We start from the raw sequence: 23,675 nt of genomic DNA, 5'->3' as shown, positions 1-23,675 counted from the left end.
ATGGTGTTTGGTTAACTTTGACAGTGTTACATATATTTAAAATCTGATTTCACACATGAGTGTATCATGCCCTTAAATATCACAATAAACTCTCAAATCAGTATTTACAACTTCCAATTCTAGGAAGAACAGTAATGTAGTTTAAAAACTACAATTCCCTACAGCCGCGCTATGCAGCTTGATAAAATAAGCGCCATATATGTAGTTTTTCTGGTTTGTAAACCCTAGTTTATACCAATTAGGGTTGTAAAAACATATATCAGCTTAATATATAAAAAATATATTACAGTCAAACTAGTGATTACACGGCATCTATCGAAATAGCACGATTGCTGTTAACTTAAAGTAAATATCGCGGTTAATTTAAGTTATTTAGCAAAAACACAAACTTCCGCATGACGTAAGTGAATATCAGCCAATGGGAAGAGTGAAAAACTCCCCGCGCCATGGGGTACGTCCGCGCGCGTCGCGCATGCGCGGGGTGAAACTGTGGCTCTGCAGTCAGACCCTTCTCCGCCGCCGCAACATGGTTATATTTTTTTTGTGAAGGTGCACGTCAGGCTACAGCATGGCAAGTATTATCAGAGATTGAACGTGCCCCCGGACCACTGACAATCACAAATCACTGACATCCCAAAATAAACTATGTGGCACAGCCATAGACTGTAGACAGTACGCCTGCTTTATTATGTTAATTTCAGTTATTATTTTGATTGTAAAATATTTGAACTATCCTTACCTATTTAGTTAACTAATTAACAATTTTTTGATAGTGTGCTGTGAAAATAACTAAAAACATGGTCAGATATCATTGTGGGTACAGTAACTTCCCCATTATTTTTTACAAATTAAAAATAGTAGCAGTACCCCTCATTTAAACATTTTGAACCCAAACATTGTTTTCAAATGTGTCCTTTCAAAAACATGGTAACAGAAACAATTATATAGAAAATGTTTCCCACAGTTAGCTAAAAGCCAGAGATAACATCTAGAGAAAGTGTTTATTGTTCAATAACATCAAACATAAACATAGTGCATTTAGTCTTCATCAGAAGTGCTGGAATCCAAGTCAGCTGCATCATCTTCTGACATCTCCTCCTCCGACGAGTCCATTTCCAGAAGTGGTTGATGGCTGAGGATTCTCCTGTAAAAGCCCTTGACTTTTACCATTTCTGCTTTTAGTTCAGTTTGTTTCTGAAGAACCAGACACTGTAGTCCTCTTTGTGCATCCTCAGGCTGGTCAGCAAACGAGGCTGTAAAAACAAAAGATTTTCATATTATCATAAACACACTATTCTTAAAGGTCCCCTATTATGCAAAGTGTGTGTACACAACCAGCCAGCCAATAGTGATAAAAATCCACTCACTCCTTTTACAAACAGCGCGTTTTTCTGAGCCCCCCAAAATGACAATTTAAACATACTGTAAAAAATTATCTGTTGGGTATTTTGAGGTAAACCTTCTCATACACACTCTGGGGACATCAGAGACTTATTTTACATCTTGTGAAAAGGGGCATAATACAGGAACCTTTAAAGTCAATAATGACACTTTATTAAGTATTTACAAAGTAGGTTTCAATAGTCATATTACAACAGGGTTGTGAAATGAAATTTAGATACAAGCTTCAGGAGGCCGTTTTTATAAATAAATAAAAAACTGTCAACACTTGTTGGTGCAAGCTATTGCTCTCTGTTCTTTCCGCTCAGTACTGGAGGTTGAGTACTTTTTCAAATTTTGCACAGATACAAATTAGTATAGTCCAGATCTGATATTTCAGGAGACATACATAGACAAAAATAGTGCTTACAGTTTGAGGAGAGAGTTGCCAGCATCATAGATTGTGCCTTCATTGCTGTCCAGTGTTGCTGCATTTCTTTAGAGATAATCATTTCCTCCTCCTTCAGGCGTCGCACAGCCATAACCTTCTCAAACACTGTTCTTTTGGTGTGAAGGTCAGCAGCAGCAGCTTCAATTCATCAACATCAAAACAGAAGACATTAGAGTTAGAAGTTTTGTTCTTTGGATTAATACAAATAAAATTATGCAAGAAGTGCTCAGATATAGATTTTATTTAAAGGGATAGTTCACTTTGAAATTAAATTTTGGTGTGTTTTAGCTTACCTCAAGGGCATCCAAGATGTAGGTGTCTTTTTTTCCGCAGTAGTTTCAATTTTTATATTTTTAGGTCAAACCGTTCTTGTCTGTCAGTCAAATAATGCAGGTCTATGGTCATCACCTCAAAGAGCATGCACAGAGAAGTCCACATTTTTTTTTTACCTCACACTTGGAAGCACGCACGTCCTCAGATCACTTGGACATGGTTGTGTATAAGAGGTAAAAACAATATAAATACTGTTTGTTTTCTCACACAAACCGCTCGTTTCATGTCTTAGGCCATCAATGTGTACTTACGATGGGGAATTGTTTAATTTGGACGATGGGGAATTGTTTAATTTGGACTTCTCTGTGCATGCTCTTTGAGACAGTGACCATAGACCTGCATGATATGACTGACAGACAAGAACGGTTTGACCTAAAAATATCAAAATTGAAACTACTGTGGAAACAAAGACACCTACATCTTGGATGCCCTTGAGGTAAGCTAAAACATACCAAAATTCACTTTGAAATAAAATTATCCCTTTAATGGGGAACTTACTTTCACTTATGTTGTTCCAAGGCCATGCATCAGTCAGGACACTGGCATCAGTGGACACAATTTGCTTAGATGGTCCCAGCCAAGTTGTTGTACTCACAAATGGTCGCTGCCAAGCGTTTCTTCTCATCAAGAATTACTTTTCTGATCTTGTGACGCCTCTTGTTGCTATCTGCAAAAAAAAAAAAAAATTCTGAGTATGTATGTATTTAAAATCAAATCCCGATTGTGACACTTTTAGCAGAGTTTTGGAAAATGTGCATTTTATTCCTTTAACCACCCTGGATAAGATTTTGTTGGGTTTTCTGAACTCCTGTATAGGTTACCATGTGCATTTTCTAACTAGGCAATGTCAAATGTCTGCAACTGTGACCTACCAGTTTGTTTGTAAAGGTTTTGGGTTCGCACTTTGATGATGACTGCTAGCTCTTCAATTCGTGCCTGCAATGCCCCAAGGCTGCCATCACCTGAATCAGTTTCTAAATCAGAGTCATATTATTGAGTATACACATAACCACAATCGTTCTATTACATTCAGCAATCATTTTTCTTTAAGCATAATTAGGGTTAACCAATGGTTCACGTTCGCTCTGTTGTGTAACCCCAGGAATTTCAATGACAAGATCATTGTTGATTGATCAATAAGCCGTCTCAGCCCATTGCTGCACATCAGACACCCATAGCTGCAGTGTGTCGTCATCTACACCAAGCTCATCTTTGGTAGCATTCAGGATGTCCACTTGTTCTTTGAGCATCCTTACAGTCTACAATAACAAATGTCCTTTCATGTATGCATGTACATTATTTGTGTTTATTTTTCATTATGATATCAACATCACTGTAGAAAAATGTACCTTGGTGTATCTCTGGCTTAAAGGTAGGGTAGGTAATCCTGTTCAGAAACACTTTTTTTTATACTGGGTGAAATGGTCCTTCCATCCTGATAGTAGTCAATACATTATGTGTTTAGAAAAAGGAATGAAAAAAATCAGACCTCTGTAGCAGCTGCAGGACAGTAAAAACTCTGACCAATCACTGCCATTCGGTGCGAATGTAAAGAACCAATCAGATGCCTTCATGTCTCGTGCCCGCCCCGAGCCCCACTGCGCGCGCTGCCCGGCGTGCACTCATCACATGTCACCGTTCCCGGAAATATTCAGCTCAAAGCACCTGCATATGCAGTCAGCGAAGGCAAACAAGGCAAAAACTACTTCCTCGGACCCTGCCCGCACTCTTGAACGACCTCCTCTGCTTCGCCCTCAACCCCGGACCTGTCCTCGAACCGACGATGCGGTACTTGTCTCCGGACTCGGAGTGTACGTTAGTCTTCATTAGAGTCAACAATGTTTTCATCATGGAAACTCTTACATGCAAAACACCGTATATGTTATGAATCTTACACGAAATTCATCTTCATCACAGTGTAACTGATGGTAATGGAAAAACGTGTATCAATGCAACCTGTTTTTAGTTTTGCCTTATAAATATAGCTCGTTACCGAAAGAAACTTTACCATTATCGATATGCTAGCTTGATAGTGAGTACTAAAAGAAATCTTATTTGTTTATATTCATAGTGATAAAGTTAGGTATTTTATTACATGTGATTCTGACATGATGTCACTGTATGTACTGCGCTCCTTCCTCTCCACTCGTCTCAGGTAATAAATGCGTCTTGTTCCAGCCTGAGCGTTTGGCGTCGCGCGTTCATGTGTTTTGGGGGCGTGGCTTTGGAAGGAGCTCAGAAGGGAGGGGGTGGAGTGAATGGAAATAATGAGCTGTGTTTATTGCAGATTAAAAGGTCTACAGTCACTCGATTTTTATATTTTCTTTTTCAGAGTACTTACATTTTAATTATGTATTGGTATATAAAGACAGTTTAAACAAATTTGGAATGTTTTTTTTTAGAAAAATGATTACCTACCCTACCTTTAAAGTGCGGCCCATATTCTTGACTTTCTTTTTATTCCACCCAGAAGCCAGAAGGGTCAGCATGTTTGTTCTTCCTGAATTCAATGTCAGTACAAATTAATAATCACCTCCTAGACAAAGACACACACAGAGACACGGACATACAGAGACACAGACATACAGAGAGACACACACACACACACACACACACACACACACACACACACACACACACACACACACACAGACAGACAGACAGACAGACAGACACACACACACACACACACACACACAGACAGACACACACACAAACAAACACACAGACAGACACAGGCACACACACACCTGCTTTGGACATGTACTTGGTCGTGATTGCTGCCCTGGACAAGAAACTGTTCACTTGCTCAACCTCTTCTCCAATTGTTGAGCCTGCACCTTCCTGAAATGCGCCTCCCCATTTGATCTAATAAGAAGTGCGTACAATAATCATAAAATAATGATATTTCTAAATTACTCAATGACTCAAATGACTTCTAATTTAGTCATTAAAGTTGCAATGTACCTCGCATTTCCCAGTGTGAGCCTTTGCGTGCATTACAGACAGGAAAGGACGCATGGACAGGAGCTTCCTCATCTCAGGGCATTGCTGAGCCACCTTGGACAAATATGGGAAATATTTGCATGCCACATCGGAGCAAAGGAATGTGATGTTTCCTGGGGCTTTGTCTGCCAACATCCTTTGGAGGAAAAGAGGGTAGGCAAAGATCTCCCCTCGAAACATGTTCAGTGCTCCAAGGAGGACTCCATGGCGACAGACAGCAATTTCAAGCCCTTCCTCATCCAATTTGCTGGTGTTTTTCCTGGAAGACTCCTTAGCTGCTCTCCAACTTGAAGATCCACACGACCCTTTTCCTGAGATCTATAAATTCAAAGATTATAACTTAACTAAATGAATTTTTAAACCCTCTAAGAATTGTGACTGTCAACTGGTTCTCAAAGTTACTGGACTGGATGATGTGTTCTGTTTGCAGAACTACTGTAGGATAAACTAGTTTAACACGTATGGAACCTCCAAATGTATGGATATAAAAAGCCTTTACTGTCCTTTTAAAATAGATAGAGAAATTAAATCTGAGCTTCATAAAATTTTCTAGATATGCCTTTCCTACCTTAAAGTAATCTCAATAAGACATTAAACCCTGGAGAAGCCTAAACCAAGCAAGTCTAATAAATATCATTAATTTCCTGCACAGGTTACACTTTCTTAGGTTAAAGACTCTTTCATTAAAAATAAGTCTCTATGATTATGTTATTTTACTCAAAGTAAATAATGTCAAGACAGCAATGAGACAAAAACAAATATTGAAACTTGCATGATTTGTTTGTCTGTGGATGTTGTCAACAAACTCAGCAACCTCCTCATCTTTCTGAATAAAGACACCTTCAAAGTTGCCTGGCTCTGAAGTGCTGAAACAATACAGTGAGAGCTGTTCAAACAAACAATGTCCATTTTCCATACACTGTTGACATGGGCTACAAGTTAATTTAACCCATATCTAATGCATAATGTAAAAAATATAATTTCATATGGAAAATTCTACGTTTTGGCTCCTTAACCTGATTTGGCTACTAAACATTTGAAGTGTAGGAACCAATAGTTAGGAATACTTTTTTGGTCTAAAACCCTAAATTTGAAATACCTTGCATTTGATTTGAAGCGATAAAGCTTGTGGTTTCCGTCAACTGACACTGCAAGCATCTCTGGAGTGCAGGCAGGGCAGTCAAATGATTTCTTGTGGAATATCTTCTCCACCTCGTATGTCACAGCAACCCACTCAGAAAAGCTTTTGCTGAAGGTATCAGCTGATATTTTGCCCACCTTTTAGATTTAGGACAAACATAGGAAAAAACTCTAAGGAAAATAATATTTGTGTAACTCACCATAAACACTAACTAATAAACATTGCATGCATCTTCATTAAGCTTGGCAAAATTGAAAACCCACTCTTCCGAAGCGCTCTGTTCTTTCATCAAGCATTTTGATGTACGCCTTAAGTGATACACCTGGTGCAGCCATCTTAAGGTCATAGAAAGACTGAAAGACATCAGTGGTATACAGGGTGCAGAAATTCATGGTGCCAGGCCAGTATCCATCACGCTGGATGTCCTCAATGGTGGGGGACCATGTTAGGCAACAGCTGGTGCAACTCACAGCTGGCAATACAAGGTTGTAGCGGCCTGTAGGGAGCATTAATTTAAATGAATAAATGAAGTAATATTGTTAATTTACCTCAACAGAAGAAGGAAAACAGGCCGTTGTTTTTTTTAAATTCCATCTTTAAATGGTTATAGGAAAAGATTGCAAGAAGATGTTGCGGAAAACACATGATAATGCACTGTAAATGTAGGTACTGCCACCTTGTACTGCCACTTTGTGCATTACAAAAAAATACCGCTTGGATAATAACACACATACACCCACAGTGAAATTGGGCAAAACACCTGGCTTGATGAGTAATCATGAACAATAAGAAGGAAGGGAGATCAGTGCGTATGTGTGGGTGTAGTGTGTGTGACAGAAGAAAAAGAGAGACGGAGCACCAACTGTGTCGGTGTTGTGCAGAGGTTTCCGCACCTCACGGGATGGTTGAATCATTTATCAACATTGATGAACTGCGAAAAAGAATATTATATAGTTTTTAAACAGTACTTAGAATATACCCGTGAGGAACCGTGATGTGCATGAAATTCTCAGCGGGCACAACTCGGTACAAGACTGGCAAGCGAGTAGAGCAGATAGAAAAATGTCAACAATATGCCTCAGTTTAGCTGTAAATGTACAGGGTAAGTTACATTGACTAAATAATAGAAACTGCAACTTCTCAAGAGGCGAAGCTACCATGTGTAAAATGTCCACTTACCATTTATGGTAATGACAGACACATTTCTGCCAGGTGACGCATGAATGTTGCCTGTTGAACAGTCACACACACGATCTGGTCTCTGTATAGGTAACAGCCGTGCTATCAAAAAAATGAAATTGTGTATTGTTTAGATACCAAAAAAAAGCACACACACTAACTTGTTATGCAAATATTAACTATTTCTTCAACTAAAAAGATGTATTGCATAGAGAATTTGAAAAACATCAACATTTGGTTTCTTAATGTGAATCCAGTTACAAGAATAGCACGTTTCATCCATAGTAAGGCATAATACTTGGAAATGGTCTTACCCATTTGCTGGCGCAACTCTGACAAAGGCTGCCGAAAACCTCCAGTTAGTGACTCTCTGTTGTGCAGGACAAAGCGTGAATGAACAGCAGTATCACAGTCCTCACAAAGGAATGGGAAAGGCAGGCAGTCCAGACACCTCACTACAGCTTGTTTGCCACACTGGCACCCACAATGTGGATGTGGATCTTGGGTAGCCAGCATATTTTTAAGAAGAAATGGTCTGGCCTCTTTCCACTTTTGTGAAGACACTTTGTTTCTGATCTCCCAGTCAGTAGCAGCTGACTCGGATGACGCCTCACAAATCACTGCTGTGTCCTCCAATACTTCATCGTCTACTACATCCTCAAGCAGCTCAAGGAGCTCCTGACGAAGCACCTCAGTTTCAGATCCTAACAGAAAAAAGAATGAAATAAATAAACTTCGCCAATATACCAACTCTATTGTTTCAAATTGACAACAGCTCATACATTTCTACCTAAACCAAAACGGTCAAGAAATTACATCTAAACTAATAATAAAAGTATAATCTATCCAGGCAATTACAATACACTATGCTTTAATTATGTACCTTTTGTTAGGTTGACACTGGAAACAACATCAGTCGGTGCCGCACATCTGGGCTGTTCTGTGTTAACAATATTTTTTTTTTAAGGAAATACAGGTGGCAAAGACATGCAGGCTTTATCAGAGAGACTATCAGTTTTCAGTACAATTCTGACAATAACATTTGGTCTGTTTTATTAATTGATGGTATTGCTGCTGAGACTCCAACCCCTTCAACATGACATATAGAGAGAAGAAAGACAATCTGGAACTTTGAAACTCCTTTTCACAGACTCTAATAAGGTTATGGAGATTAAAACCATGTAAATATCCATCTTTTTTAGTTTTTCATAATCACAAAATGTGTTTTGGCTTTACCTGTGCGTTGATCTTGCTTGGTAGTTGGCGCTGAAAATGACATTGAGACCAATTTAGTAATGGAAATTGTTAAGTAAACAGAAAGGAGAAATATAAGTAGGACTACTAACCAGATGGCATTCCACTGGATTTCTTACTGGATGAAGGCCTTTTAGGAATAACAAACCCATGCCTGTCACGCTTCTTCCATCGAACAGGGGTTGGGGTTTGTTCCCTCTGTGCCTTGAGTTCCTTCTGAGCCTCACTCTGTGTAATTCAACAAGACACAAAAAACACAGCAAAAAGCAAAAAACTTACCTCCAAAACCTGAAGAAATCTGTTAACATCCTGAAGCTTATCCTCTAACTCCAAATCTTCAGCATCAAAATTAAAACCACTCATTTTTCAACAAACTAAACAGGAGAGATAATATTGACAGAACACAAAATAAACAGATAGCTTACTTAATAAAAACCTACAATCAAATGCATCTTCATAGTTTGTATTCGGGTGAAAATGTAAAGTAGCCTAAAACTATGGAAGCAGATTAGTCTCAAATATAATTCACGCAAAAAACATGATTCACAAATGCGTAGACAATTTCACATGCATGAAACCTAATTCACGTGCACACAAAAAAAATCCACGTGCGTGAAAAAAATATATATTCACAAAAAGCAATTCACATGCGCAAAATAAAATTATATACTCATAAAATACATTTCACAAATGCAAAACACAATTTGTAGATATACAACTGTGCACAAAAACCTTTGAATGTTTAAAATGTACGAGTGTATTCTTGCATTTGAATGTGCAAATCGTCATTCACGTACGAATCGCCTTAGATATGTGTGTGTGTGTTTTTGAGACTTTCCTGGCAGCATAACACTCGTAACACAGAGCAGTCGTACTCTTTAGCCAATCAGATTTAAGCTTATCAATCGACCAATCAGTATCACGTGAGGGCGGGCCTACCTACATGTTACGTCATCAGCTTTCGACCAGTTCATGACTGAGCAGAGGTAAGTGCAGTTAATCGTTCATTTCTGTGTTAACTGAAGTTAATAAAGTTTGAGATCAGTTGAAGCAATAGTTTATGAACTATTAACTGATGTAAGCAAGTGTTGTTGTAATCAGATGTCCCATATCGTGTCAAAAATGAAGAAGAATGATGCTTGTTTTGTTGTATGAAGGTACAGACAGCTCTCACAGTACAGCTACAATCACGCTAATGATTGCAAAACAATCATCTATGGTCAATACCCATCGAGATTGTTCTTTAAATAGTGAATAGACCTATTTTAATGAGCACCCAGTGTTTTTGCCATTTGTGTATGATGTTAAATTATTATTAACACTTGTTTCCCTGCATTTTATCAGGATTACTCACCTTTGGTGTGACATCTGGATAGCAGTCACGAACATCTTAATTCATGTTGTTTCTTAATTCTCTTTTATACTTTATTTTTTATTTTTATTTATGTCTTAATTGGTAACAGTTTATTAAAACGTTTCATTAGTTAACATGAACTAATAATGAACTGCACGTGAACAGCCTTTATTATTTTTTATTAATGTTAACATTTACTAATACTTCATTAAAATCTTGTTAACATTAGTAAATGCACTGTAAACTAACAATGAACAGCTGTATTTTTAACTAACGTTAATAAAGATTAACAAACACAGCAACAAATGTATTGCTCATGGTTATTTAATACATGAACTAATGTTAACTAAGTTATTGTACCTTATTGTAGAGTGTTAGCAATATATTCAACATGCATTTCCTTATGTTTTGTGCTGTATTGTCATCGCAAGGTTTTTAAATAAGGTTTTTTATTGTCATCTTAAGGTCTCAGGACAATATTGTGAAGCATTCATTTTACTTTGCCTATAGTAAAATAGACAAATCTGATTTTATGCTGATGAGACAAAGGTACTTATCATAGAGAGGCAATTAAGATTATGCGACTAAGATTACTCAGTAAACTCTATTCAAATACCATCACTTAATTCCCCACGTCCTCTGTCTGCAACTCTTGTACTATAGGGTTTTAGTACTTTAAATATCAGGACAAAATCTTATATGTCCTAACAGAGAGGTCTACTGATGACCGGACTGAACACAATTCATTTTTTAACTTTTCACTTGATGTATTGCACTTATATTTATATACTCTAAAAGCAAAGTACACTCTGACTGGATCTCACAACTCCTGAAGAGACGTATATTTCTCTGTACTGAATATTGTGCTTCACAGTTTAGACTGTCAGTTCATGATCTTCATATGTAACAGGAACATTAATCATGATCAAGTCATTTTATATATTTTATTCCCAAAGGATTCAGAAACTTTCAAATTAATAAAACGTGCACATCAAATTGAACTATGTCTGAATCTTTTAATTCTTACAAGAACATTTAATAATGCATGCATAGCAAGGCTTTATTCCTAAAGTGTGTACATATAGTCCGCAGGAGACAAATTAATACAGTAACAATGCATCACTTTCAACCACTTGTTGAAACAACTGTCAAAATGGATGGCTTGCAACATGACTGTTTTCAAAGAATTACAGTAGAAATAGTAAGATCACAGTACTGGTTGTCTGCAACTTCATACATCATCTGTCTTGGAAATCTGAAACAATAAAACTACATAATATATGCAGATCAAAACATGTCTCCTATATATGCACGTCATTACATACATTATCATAGGTTGAATGTGTGGTGGACAGGACATGAAAATCCATCAATACTAAAAATAAATGTTTATATTCACATGTGGACTAAACAGCAGTTAATAAACTATTGCTTCAACTGATCTCAAACTTTATGAACTTCAGTTAACACAGAAATGAACGATTAACTGCACTTACCTCTGCTCAGCCATGAACTGGTCGAAAGCTGATGACGTAACATGTAGGTAGGCCCGCCCTCACGTGATACTGATTGGTCGATTGATAAGCTTAAATCTGATTGGCTAAAGAGTACGACTGCTCTGTGTTACGAGTGTTATGCTGCCAGGAAAGTCTCAAAAACACACACACACATATCTAAGGCGATTCGTACGTGAATGACGATTTGCACATTCAAATGCAAGGATACAATCGTACATTTTAAACATTCAAAGGTTTTTGTGCACAGTTGTATATCTACGAATTGTGTTTTGCATTTGTGAAATGTATTTTATGAGTATATAATTTTATTTTGCGCATGTGAATTGCTTTTTGTGAATATATATTTTTTTTCACGCACGTGGATTTTTTTTGTGTGCACGTGAATTAGGTTTCATGCATGTGAAATTGTCTACGCATTTGTGAATCATGTTTTTTGCGTGAATTATATTTGAGACTAATCTGCTTCCATATAAAACAAATATGAAAATACATGCAAAGTTATAAAGTGAGGTTATATTGTCATAATTAGCCACGTTGTTGTTGTTTTTTACATAAATACCAGAATTTTCATTTTACACACTATTAAATTATATTGTAATTATATTAACACTTTAATAACGCAATTTAGCAATTTTAGCTAGCAAGCCCGTTAGCTGGTTTAAATTGGCTTATGAGAACGAGTCAACGATTTACATTTAAATGTTTTACTTCTTGAAAAAGGTTTGCGAGATTTTAGCAAATCAAACCAGACACGTTGTCTTTCTAAAACAGCTGTATAATATCACCTTCAGAACTTAAAGGTGCATTGCGCAAGTCTCTGAGTTTTTGCAGAACTATGCCCCCTCTGGCGGCAAGCGAAACTGCAGCCAGAAGTGTGCACGCTCACGGACAAAAGTTTTCTTTTTTTTATCTTACGTGGAGTTTGCGTTGGTGTTTGAAATGAACTACAAGCCGGTCTCTTAGAATCCATCTTCTACGGAGAATGGCGGCGAATACACAAACCTGCCAGACAGCCAGGTGAGCGTGCCGTGAACGCGCATGACGTCACGCCCAGTCTAAAATTCTGGCCCGAATCCCTCTTATTTATTTTACTTTACAGGATTATAGAGACAATCTCAGTGATCAGAGAAGGGCTCATTCAGCCCATCAGGCAATTGTTTAAGCATGTATGGGTTAGAAAACGGGTATTTTTAACATGAAAAGTTGCTTAATGCACCTTTAAATAATAGCCAAAGTTTGACTTAACGTTACATGCGTCACAAAATGCTCACGAACTAGAAAAAACTCCCATCAAACTCCGACCCCGTTAGTGTCTCCATAGCAACGGATTATGGGTAGTTCTCTGAGAGGGGGTTCAGCGAAAAATCGGCAGCTGGCAGCAGGAAGTAGCTGCCACTGGCAGCAGGAAGTAGCTGCCACTGGCAGCAGGAAGTAGCTGCCGTTGACAGCCGGAAGCCCTGCCATATTAGGAGGGACCTGCCATTTCTTGGCAGCCAATCAGTATCGTCCAACGTAGTAGCAACCAATCACATTTACCTGGAAGTCAAGCGAGAGCAGCGCCGGCGAATCTTCAGTAATGGCCGCGGTATTTGGCAGGGTAAGTTCGTATATTATCAGATTAAGAAATAATTGTTGCTCTGTACGTTGGAGTTTAACTTTTATGTTAGAGACAGTGTATCTGTGTCTACTTAAGTTGAATTGGTTAATTTAATCATTTGTAGAAACGCAGCTTGTGCACCGTGTGCTCCTGGTTTGTGAGGGGCTATCATTAACTCCAAATACTAACTTACGTTACCATTATCATTAAATATTAGCGTTTGTTAACATGTTAACTTAATCTATTGATTAGAATAAAGCTCATGCTGATTTATTGGAATTGACAAGCTCAGCCTTGATGATACACGTGCAACGCTAACAAAACATATCCCAAATTATCTAACTTATGTTTTAATACAAAACACCATTTTAATCAACATTACTTCACCATATTCTAAACTTCTGTTTTTTTGTAGTTTCACCAAGTTCACCACAGCCTGTCACAGATTGCGGATGGACAAGCATATGTGCCAGGAAGGAAACCCCAGATTTCCAGTTGCAAAACCAACCAAACTCACTGGTATGTTTTCACATAATGAACATAATGTTCAAATGTATTATATCCTGTCTTGATCAAAGCAGGCAAAAGGCATTCTGTTTTTTATATATATATATTTTTTTTATATACAAATTCTAGATTGTATCGAAAATTTGACATTTCAGTGTCTGTTTATTTTCTTAGTTTGATCATGTTTTGGATGGGACCCAATCACCAGATGAGACCAGAATATATATATATATATATATATATATATATATATATATATATATATTTATATTTATTTTATATATATCTATTCAAAATATACTGGAACTGTTCACTTTTTCCATATAACTTTCACCCCCAGTTTCACAGACAAGGCTCAAACTAGTCCCAGACTAAAATGCATGTTTAACTGAAAGCAAATTACACTTGTGTATCTTAAAATATCAGTGCCATTGTTTCTTTTAAGATTCACAACAGTAATGTTTTTTCTAAGGCATATTTATAAAAGTCCTAATTGCACTAAGGCCTAATCCTGGCATAATCTAAACCCTATCTGTGAAACCGGGCTTCAAAGTTTTACATATTAGTCCAGTGGTTCAGTTCAACACTTTGTTCTCTGGCTTTAGATAGGCATAGACAGTGGCATTTAAAAAATAAATTACACCTGCTCCCTAGTTCAGGTATGCTACTGTCTACTGCTGCAACATGGCTAAGTGGTTCAACACGGAGTTAATCTCTCTCTTTCTCTCATGTGTATAAAATAACTAACTTTTTCCCCCTTCTTTTTAAGCTCAATTGCAATAAAGATGGATCCGGGATCTTGGAAGCTTGTTAAAAATAAGGTATTGATTTCATGTTACAACAATTTTGATTTCTTTACTATCTTTAGTGTATAAATAAAATGTTAGTTTTTCCATTTAGATTTTTTTTTCCAGGATGTTCCAGCTCAGTTGGGATCTGTGGACTGCAGTGTATTCATGCTAATGGTAAGTTATTACGGTGGTTTTGTTTCCCCATAACATTTATTTTACGGATAACCCAACATCCATAATAATTATCAAAAGACATCAGGCTGATCCCAATTAATTTTGTTTTTCAGGTGTGTGTGTGTGTGTGTGTTAAGGTTAGTGATGTCACTAGCCCAGGAGGAAGCTTGTGTAGTCCCCACCAGTTGTTTGTTGTAGTCCTTAAAGTGATTTCTGTAAAAAATAAAATTAAAAAAAAGTCTCCCTTTGCTTTGAACTTTTATCGTCGTAACTTATTCATATTGCAGATATTGTTTATGCTCTGACAGCAACATTACTCTAAAGTTTCTTTCTTTCTTTTTCTAACATCTGTCTTTCTTTATTTTCTTTCTTTCTTTTTCTAACGTCTGTCTGTATTTCTTTCTAACTTATCTTTTTCTAACATCTGTCTTTCTTACTAATCTTAAGGTTACAGGGGTTAAACACTATGTGATCTGATTCACAGAATTGTACTTTTATGTGTATTTCTTTAAAGTGAACATTATCTGTTCTACTTTTGGAGGAACTGCGATTCCATTGTGTTTTTGTGTGTGTGTGTTGAATGCTCTGTGCAGGTCTTGTGATATGCAGCAGCTGACCCCAAGACGCCTTTCTACGACCTCCGAGGTCATCACCGGACCATCTTGGGCTCGGATGACAATGTCGACTTACCCTCCTATCTATCCATAAGTGTAGAATTGTTTTAACTTTGTTCTTTTGCCAATGAGAAGTAGCCAACCGGTATTTACTGATGTCAATCATGCCCTTGGAAATGGTATAACTGGTGTGAGATTTTGTGTACAGTAGAGTCTCTGGCCTGCGACCCCGTGAGACTTTGACGCCTGGCTCTACCAATGAAACTATTCTTCAGTAAATTTTTACTTATTTGATTGAACCTCACGACTCCTGGTCTTCTTTCATCATATCTGGTCCTGGGTCTTTAAGCTGTTATCCCCTAACACTAGAAACATTGTAAATCATGTTAAACCATGCTAGAACATTGTAAAACGTTTTCAAACTTTCTTTTTCAAGCCAACTTAGTTTTTTATGAACTTTAACATCTAGTTCAGAATTGTTCATTCTGATTTCAGAACAACAAATATCAAGCCTGTTTTCAAAGTTACAGCTGTTTTATAAAACAAAGACAAGAATGTATTGAAATACTACAAATGTAAAACTGAACTTAAATGATAGCAAAATATGATTTTTAAATAAAGGTCATTGAGAAAATGTTTTTTTTTTTTTCTTTTAGACATGACTTTCATTATTTGTTTAATGAATGTTTATGTACGTTTAATAAATATACAATATTATTATATAGGCATTCATTTATGTATATATTTCATTATTTGACAAACATGTACACAAATTATATTTATACACGTACAAATTCATAATTTCAAGTGTAGCTTAATGTTTGTTTTTTTGTACTGTCTATGATCTTCGTTATTTAATTTATATTTGATAAACCTTTTTAAACCAATTACAAAATAATTACAAATTTAAGTAATTTATTTAAATAAGTACTAAAATGATATATATACATTGATATAATAATTTATTTGCCTTGCTAAAAGCAGCATCCACCTCCGACTTCCGGTTATTAGCGGCAGCTGACGTCAGCTGCCAGTGGCAGCTACTTCCTGCTGCCAGCTGCCGATTTTTCGCTGAACCCTGGGTTCTCTTCTGCCAAAGATTTTATCGAGATTAATTTATTATTAATGGTGAAATGGTAACGTTTGTGGCTAAGTAGGCTGAATATAAATATTAACAATAAAATAATCTTTAAACCAATCAATATTCATGACGCTGTTGTAAAGTAAAAAAAAAAAAAAGACCATAACATTTTCATATTGTAGAATTATCAATCACATTTTTGTGTTGAAATATATAAAAATAAAATTATATATATGTTTAAAATAAAAATAAAAAATAAATAAAAAACATTTGAATTGATTGGGTGAAGGGTGAATCCACTGGCTCCATCTGCCAAATATTTTATCGAGATTAATTGATTATTAATGGTGAAATTGTCAAAACAATGAATATATGTATATATAAAAAAAAACAAAAAAAAAAAACATTTGAATTGACAATGAGGACACTTCCGGGGTGTTATATCAACACTCAGTTCGCCGTGCCCTGGGCGTTCAATAGTACCGCGGATGGGTTTACATTGGAGTTAGTGGAAAGCTCTGTGCGTCTCTTTTGACGCTAATGGGTGCCATGTGCGTTGAAAGTATACGCTGACGGACGTGTCAAAAGCGTAAGTATATTACGCCCCGGGAATGAGAACGGGTTGGACGAGATACTTATAAGCACCCTTATATACTTCCGGGTCGCACGTTGATGATGTCATCTGTGCATCAATCGACGCAGTGTGAGTTCCCTTTCGAAAGGGAACAGAGAAGTGTTTCCTTTGAGTTTTCCATGTACAGACAACCCCATTGTAAAAAAGATCCCCATTCACACGGATCCGCGAAAACTACTATTTTCTGAAAACGCTGTATTCTGCTGCCAGGCCGTTAGATTGCGATTAAAAACACTATAGATTGAACACGTAATAGGCCTACGCATAAGCATGACTTCATCATTTTCAGAGATTCGCGTTTTTGTTGTTTACACAAAGACCGTTTTCAAAAATTTGCACTTTTAAAACTTGTTTTATTGAAAATGTTTAGTTTAAAGTAGCTATTATGGTGGTTATGGTGATTAGGTTTTCCTTTACTTGGGCAGTTGACCCTTGACTTGTTACATTATTTTTCAGCAATTGAATTAGTGAGACATAAACATCGTTGAAAGAGATTAATAAAGAAGCAGATTAGTTGAAGTTGTCTACTAGCCTGGAAATCCAGACCTAAATCTAAAAGATTAATGGTCTGGCGTCGACTAATGAAAATCGCCCAGCTCGAGGGGCGGCACCAAGCATGCATTTGAAAATCTCACTGCACGCAATTGGTTAATACTACTACCAATCACAACAATAAACCCCATACGCTTAGCTACCAGCGGAGCTAACTGGTAGATTATACTCTTACCGTATCCGGTCGGCAAAACAGCAAAAACGTCCTTCTTGCAAAGGAACGATTCGAGCGGCGTCTTCTGTTCCTGTTTTAGATAAAAAGCCAAGTCTAACTTGTTCATTGTAACGGCCAAAGCAATTTCAAACAACTGGAGTCCTCCCCTGTATAATCATCCTCTGGTAAGTTGTTGTTAGTGTATTATGTTCTTTTATTTGCAGTTGATTACATAAGGCAGTTATATATCTGTTTCTGCTCATCTCATCTCTTCTCTTTTTTTTCTCTTCTTGTTGTTCCTGTTTCTTTCAGTGATTCTGTTTGTTAACAGCAGGTGTTAACAAACAGGAGATATAGGGCCCTATTTTAACGATCTGAAACGCAAGTATCAAGCGCGAAACGCAAGTAACTTTGTGGGCGGGTCTTGGGCGCTGTTGCTATTATACCGGCGGGATAAATGACTCTTGCGCCCGATGCAAATCTAAAATGGGTTGGTCTGAAGTAGCTTCATTATTCATAGGTGTGGTTTGGGCATAACTTGAAATAAACCAATCAGAGCGACATCTTACATTCCCTTCAAGAGCAGGCGCGCTTGTTCCATGGCGGGTTGTTATTATAACGGCGGATTTGCCAGGTGCACGCCAGGAGCGGTTCACAGCCGAGGAGACTGACGTTCTCGTCAAGGCCGTAAAACACAGAGAAGTGACATTGTATGGGGATGGGAGAAACCCAGCCAAATTAGCTTCGGTTAAACAGGCGTATAAAAATTTGGGTAAATGTGTAAACTAGATTTATGCCTATTTTTTCACATCTTCATGGACACAACAATGATTTCCCTTGTGTGTTAATATTTTTCCTTGTAATAATGTATGGTTTTCTAAAAATGAGAACTGCTGCGTCTGTGTGTAGATGAGATAAGCAAAGTGCATGCGCGTTGTGCACACGCTCAGGGCCGTTTGAAGGAATTTGGGGGCCCCAAGCAAAATGGACATGGAGGCCCCCCACCACCATGTCCCCACCCTGCACGCACGCACGCAAAGCGTACAGGAACCACAGCATAGCCATACAGTTTAAGTTCACCCACACTTCATATAAATAAAAAATGTTTACAGTGAAAATAGTGCTGTTGCATATACTGTTCATAAATAAAAAATGTGTAAGAGTTTCAAATGGTGTAAGTGACCGCGCCGGCGACTCCATGTCATGATTATATTGTCTGCTATATTGCTTTTTATGTATTAAATCCAGGCAATTGGTTAATGAAAAATGTATTAAAATGAAGCTACAATTTATACTAAACGAAATTCACTTTAAAGAAAAGCTTTCTTCACTTAAACTTGAAACTAAATGTGCTTATTTAATGGCTAAAACACGTAGGCTACTACAGACTCTCTTTTTGTACAAATTGCAGCACATTCATTTAATTCTGAACTTTGCACAAGTAAGTTGAAAGGCATTTGTTTGTGCATAGTAAAACATATCTGTAACATTTATCAAGTTCATAATTGTGCGTGCATTTATTAATTATTATCTTAATGAATAATGCGAAAAGGAAGAAGCATGTAAACTGCGTTGTTTGTTTATTCAGAAATAATTGAATGGATCGGAAAAGTAACAAAAGAGGACATTGAGGGCTGAGGCTGACTACTATCATAATTTCTGTCATGGCAAGACTGCTTCATGTGTCTGTTCATCGTCGAAGTCCCCGTTTTTTTGCTGTCATAGGCGAGCAGCATGCCGCATTTAATGCACGAGACAAAGCCAACACATATGTTGTCACTCCCCACCACTAGTTTAAAATGTTTCCATACCTCCGATTTTCCTCCAAACTTGCTCAAAGTTAATTCTCCTGTTTTATTTTTTTTTCTCCATGTTGCACTTAAGCTACAGAATAGCGTGCGAGACTGCGAGTGGCTGCGCTGGTGACTGCGAGTCGTATTTTTGTATTTTTCCGGCAGCCGAGATCACGTGATTGGCTGGCTGCTGTCAGCGACTACTGAGAGGGCCCCCTTGAGGGGGATCCCGATAACAGTGTCATTGCACTTTACTGCATTAAAGCAGGGCTCAGTAGTTTCGGGATTTCTTCGCTGTATTCTCGCTTTTTGCTCGCAGGTTTCTCTATAGAGCTCCCCCCACAGCTTCGGAATAGATATTTGACAACACTGGTGTCTGAGAATCGCCAAAGAGTTTTTACAACAGAGGCTAGTAGATCAACGACATCAAAGCAGATGGGACATTCTTTAAAACGTCTTCTTCATTCGGGCTCCCCATCGGGTCCTAACCCTAACAGCATTTTAGCAGATTTCTTTTGGCCGTAAAGCAATTGTTTACATCGCGAGACCACCTGATATCACGCGATACTTCCTGACGCGGCGGCCGGCGGCCCGCCGTCTCAAAGTTGCAAGTGCGGATTTTCCGCTCACGGGCACCAGGGGGGTGCGAAACGACCACCATTCAAACCGAAATAAGTAATATAACCATTCCAATGACTCCGAAGCTGTTCAGTTAAGGTAAAGAAGTTACTTAGAGCACCTTTAACTATCAAAGGGGCGCTCACACAGTTTGTCGTTGCATTTTATTCTTAACCAGTCGTTGCCTTGGGGCCCCTGGCCAGCTCGGGGCCCCAAGCAATTGCTTGGTTTGCTTGCCTTGTTGCGACGGGCCTGCACACGCTACATTTATTATGGCCAAGCATGCACCCTTAAAATAGCATATGAATAACATGCCACTGACCATTGTGTTGCGTGATATCTCTGCACCCAAGTAACAGTGCTTCGCCTGTGCTTCCTCCTAATATAGTCCCAAGTCAATATCTGCCTAGGAAATCGCCTAGTGTTAATCTGCATCGCTATTTGTACTCGTTGTGAATACGCAGGCCACAATAAGTAATTAGGTGGGGTTTTTTTTTTTTTTTTTTTTCACTTTTACTCAGGACATGCTAGCTGGCAACAAAGGATTCCATTCATTATGCTAAGCTAAGCTCACGCCGACCCTGTCAAACTAAAACAATGCATGCACTGAGACAAAAATGCATTTGCCCACTTATCTAAATGTAGGAAAGAAGGTGAATAAGCCCTATTTCAAAAAAACGGTGGAGTGTTCCTTTAACGAATACAACCCTTGATTTTAATAACGTATTAGTAAATCGTCCCCTTGGAATTATAAGGTTCTATCTGCGTTCTGAGCAGTTTTGAGATATTGAGCTTTAAAGTTTTTGCATTCCATTCAACTGTGTAGAAAGAACCTTTTTATTTTCTAAATAAAAAGTTCCAAAATGTACACAACTTAAAAAACAACATCACATAATGTAAAGAAGTGGTCATGGAATAAGAATATGTGAATAACAAAATTTTGACAAAAATGTCAGATAGAACCTTATAATTCCAAGGGGACGAAATGTCAAAATTAATATTAACTAAGATTAATAAATGCTGAAGATTGCACTTTCTGTAAAGCTGCTTTGAAACAATATGTATTGTGAAAAGCGCTATACAAATAAATTTGAATTGAATTGAAGAAGTATTGTTTATTCTTAGTTCATGTTAAAGTAGTTAACCCCTTAACCCCGAAGTTAACCCCGCCGGCGGGACACACCCCCGCGAAAAAAAATCATAATCAATTTACTAAGCAACCACTGAATGGAACAATAAAAAATAGGTATCATTTTAAAGCTTAGAATCTCAGCTTTTTAATGCATCTAATCACTTTGATCAACTCCTAACGAGTGCTGAGTTATTCCTCTAAAAACGAGTGTACACCCCGTAGGCGCCACCTAGCTGCGAAATTAATAATCATAATATTTTTCAATAATATTACCTTGATCAACTTAAAATAGATGTCATTTGAAAGCTTAGAGTCTGAAATTTACAATGAATGTAGCCAATTTGATAAACTTCTAAGTAGTTCTGAGTTATTTGCTGATAAATAGAAAGAAAAAAAATCATACTTTTTTTACTTTTTTTTTTGTACTACATAATATGTCAAAAACATCATACAGCTCAGATAGTCCTGTGTCATATGTCATTTGAAAGGTCTCAATGAGTAGAATACAACAAGCATAATTGTTTCAGGCTTTTTACTAAACTTGAGCAAGGTTTTTGTAAAATAAGCCCCTCAAGAGACCCATGGGTAAACCATATGGATTCTGAATTTTAGACACATTTCTGCTTGTAACTTCATGAAACATGCTCCGATTGTGGAAAATGACACATCATTATTTACAGCAGATGCTTACAATTAAAATGAGTCCAAACTCAACATAATCCATCACTCAGAACTAAAGATATTCCTCATTGAGTTCTAATACACACAAAAATCCACAGACTCACGTAGCCTAGCAAGGTAGCTTAGACTTGACCTTTTTACTCGTATCTTCATGAAACATACATCGATCATGAAAAATGACACACCGTTATTTACAGCAGGAGCTCACGATTACAAAGAGCCCAAACTCAATATATTCCATCAATCAGATCTAAAGATATTTCCTCATGGCGTTCTAACACAAAAATACCTCAGCCGCTCCCATCCTAGTATATACTCATGAAGCACTCGAGATTGGTTTTCACTTATAACTTCACGAAGCATGCACAGATCGTAGAAACCTGCACATCATTATTTTCAGCAGACTCTCACGATTACAAAGAGCCTAAACTCACCATAATCCATCACTCAGGTCTAAAGATATTCCTTATGGCGTTCTAACACAAAAAATGCCAGAGACGCACCTATGATGTAGCAATAGCAGTGATGCTATGTTGTTTTGATGTGACGTTTCAGCTCATAACTCAATGAAACATGCATGGATTGTGAAAAATCCAACATCTTTATTGACAGCAGATTCTCACGATTACAAAGAGCCCAAACACAACATAATCCATTGCTTTGATCACGAGATATTCCTCACGAAGTGATGCATACTTGTCTAAAAAACAAGTCTCTCATCCTCCCGGGGTGCAAAGTGTTTTCCAATTTTCCAGGAACCATCCGTGCTCGGTTTCAAACGTGGAATAACACAAAATATGTGTCATCTTAAAGCTTAGAATCTCAGTTTTTTAAAGCATCCAACCACTTCGATCAACTCTGAACGAGTGCTGACTAGTCTCTCTAAACCGGAGTGTACCGCCCGCGGGCGCCACCTAGCTGCGAAAATATGAATTATCATATTTTTCAAAAATATTGCCTTGATTCAAACAAAATTGGTGTCATTTGAAAGCTTAGAGTCTGAACTTTACAGTGAATGTAGCCAATTTGAAAAACTCCTAAGTATTGCTGAGTTATTTGCTGATAAATAGAATAATTTTTTTCATAATCTATAAAACACTTTTTTTGTACTGTGTACTGCAATGTGTCAAAAACATCATACATCTCATAAAACATTCAAAAGTCATTGAAAATGGCACTTCATTTTTTACAGCATATTAATACAATTAAAATGAGCCCAAAATTAACTTAATCTATTGCTTTTATGACAAGATATTCTTCATGGTGAAACAATTTTAAAAATGCCCATGTGGGGGCGTCAAGGTCTCAACAAAAAGGCTATCTTGGTTCCAAATGCTATAACTTTTGATTGCTTTATCCAATCACCACAAAATTTTATCCAGATGCAGCTCATATGTAGAGGCACTTCCCCAAAAAAGAATTTTCCTCCTACCTTATTTCCTTCCTGAGTTATTCCATGTCAAATAAGAAAGATATGCATTATCATTATAAAAATTATATATATATTTTGTCTTTTATCAGCAGTTTCTCGGCAGGAGAATGTAATGTAATGTATATTTTCAAAAAAATGTAAAAGTGTTCTTTCAAACGATACCTACCTTTAAAATCTCCTTGCTATAGTTTTGAAGTTATGAGTCTTTAGTTTTGTGTATTTCACTCAGAAAACTTTTTTTTTTTTATTGCCTTCCAAATGTGTGAGGACTAAACAAAAAGGCTACCTTTGTTCCAAATG

At 37.3% G+C, this 23,675-nt stretch overlaps 2 protein-coding genes across 2 annotated transcripts; both read right to left on the bottom strand.

Moving 5' to 3' along the window:
• Positions 1-987: 987 nt before the first annotated feature.
• LOC309494866 (uncharacterized protein) lies at positions 988-3,298 on the bottom strand. Its single transcript, XM_082164322.1, has 4 exons — positions 3,037-3,298; positions 2,663-2,831; positions 1,811-1,969; positions 988-1,253 (listed from the first exon to the last, which is right to left on the bottom strand). The coding sequence occupies exons 2-4, from the start codon at positions 2,787-2,789 to the stop codon at positions 1,039-1,041; spliced, it is 501 nt and encodes a 166-aa protein (XP_082020448.1). The 5' UTR covers positions 2,790-2,831; positions 3,037-3,298; the 3' UTR covers positions 988-1,038.
• A 1,280-nt stretch (positions 3,299-4,578) lies between these two features.
• LOC309494690 (uncharacterized protein) lies at positions 4,579-23,464 on the bottom strand (the record flags this gene model as incomplete). Its single annotated transcript, XM_082164103.1, has 13 exons — positions 22,447-23,464; positions 9,024-9,118; positions 8,837-8,972; positions 8,727-8,756; positions 8,374-8,430; positions 7,805-8,194; positions 7,491-7,592; positions 6,575-6,807; positions 6,270-6,448; positions 5,943-6,036; positions 5,132-5,488; positions 4,915-5,032; positions 4,579-4,664 (listed from the first exon to the last, which is right to left on the bottom strand). Exons 2-13 carry the CDS (start codon positions 9,105-9,107, stop codon positions 4,579-4,581), a joined length of 1,866 nt encoding a protein of 621 aa, XP_082020229.1. The 5' UTR covers positions 9,108-9,118; positions 22,447-23,464.
• Positions 23,465-23,675: the final 211 nt, after the last annotated feature.

The sequence above is a fragment of the Leuciscus leuciscus genome (genome assembly GCF_965113295.1).
Source record: "Leuciscus leuciscus genome assembly, chromosome: 3".
Classification (NCBI taxonomy): domain Eukaryota; kingdom Metazoa; phylum Chordata; class Actinopteri; order Cypriniformes; family Leuciscidae; genus Leuciscus; species Leuciscus leuciscus.
Note: the sequence above shows the minus strand (reverse complement) of the source record. Positions and strands in the feature narration are given on the sequence as shown.

Bases quoted from the DNA above. Each gene is read 5' to 3' on its own strand.
- LOC309494866 (XM_082164322.1), bottom strand. From the start codon at position 2,789: ATGAGAAGAAACGCTTGGCAGCGACCATTTGTGAGTACAACAACTTGG. The intron at 1,970-2,662 runs GTAAGTTCCCCA...GATGAATTGAAG, and splicing joins TTGGAACAACATAAGTGAAA to CTGCTGCTGCTGACCTTCAC. The intron at 1,254-1,810 runs GTAAGCACTATT...TTGTTTTTACAG, and splicing joins GGCAACTCTCTCCTCAAACT to CCTCGTTTGCTGACCAGCCT.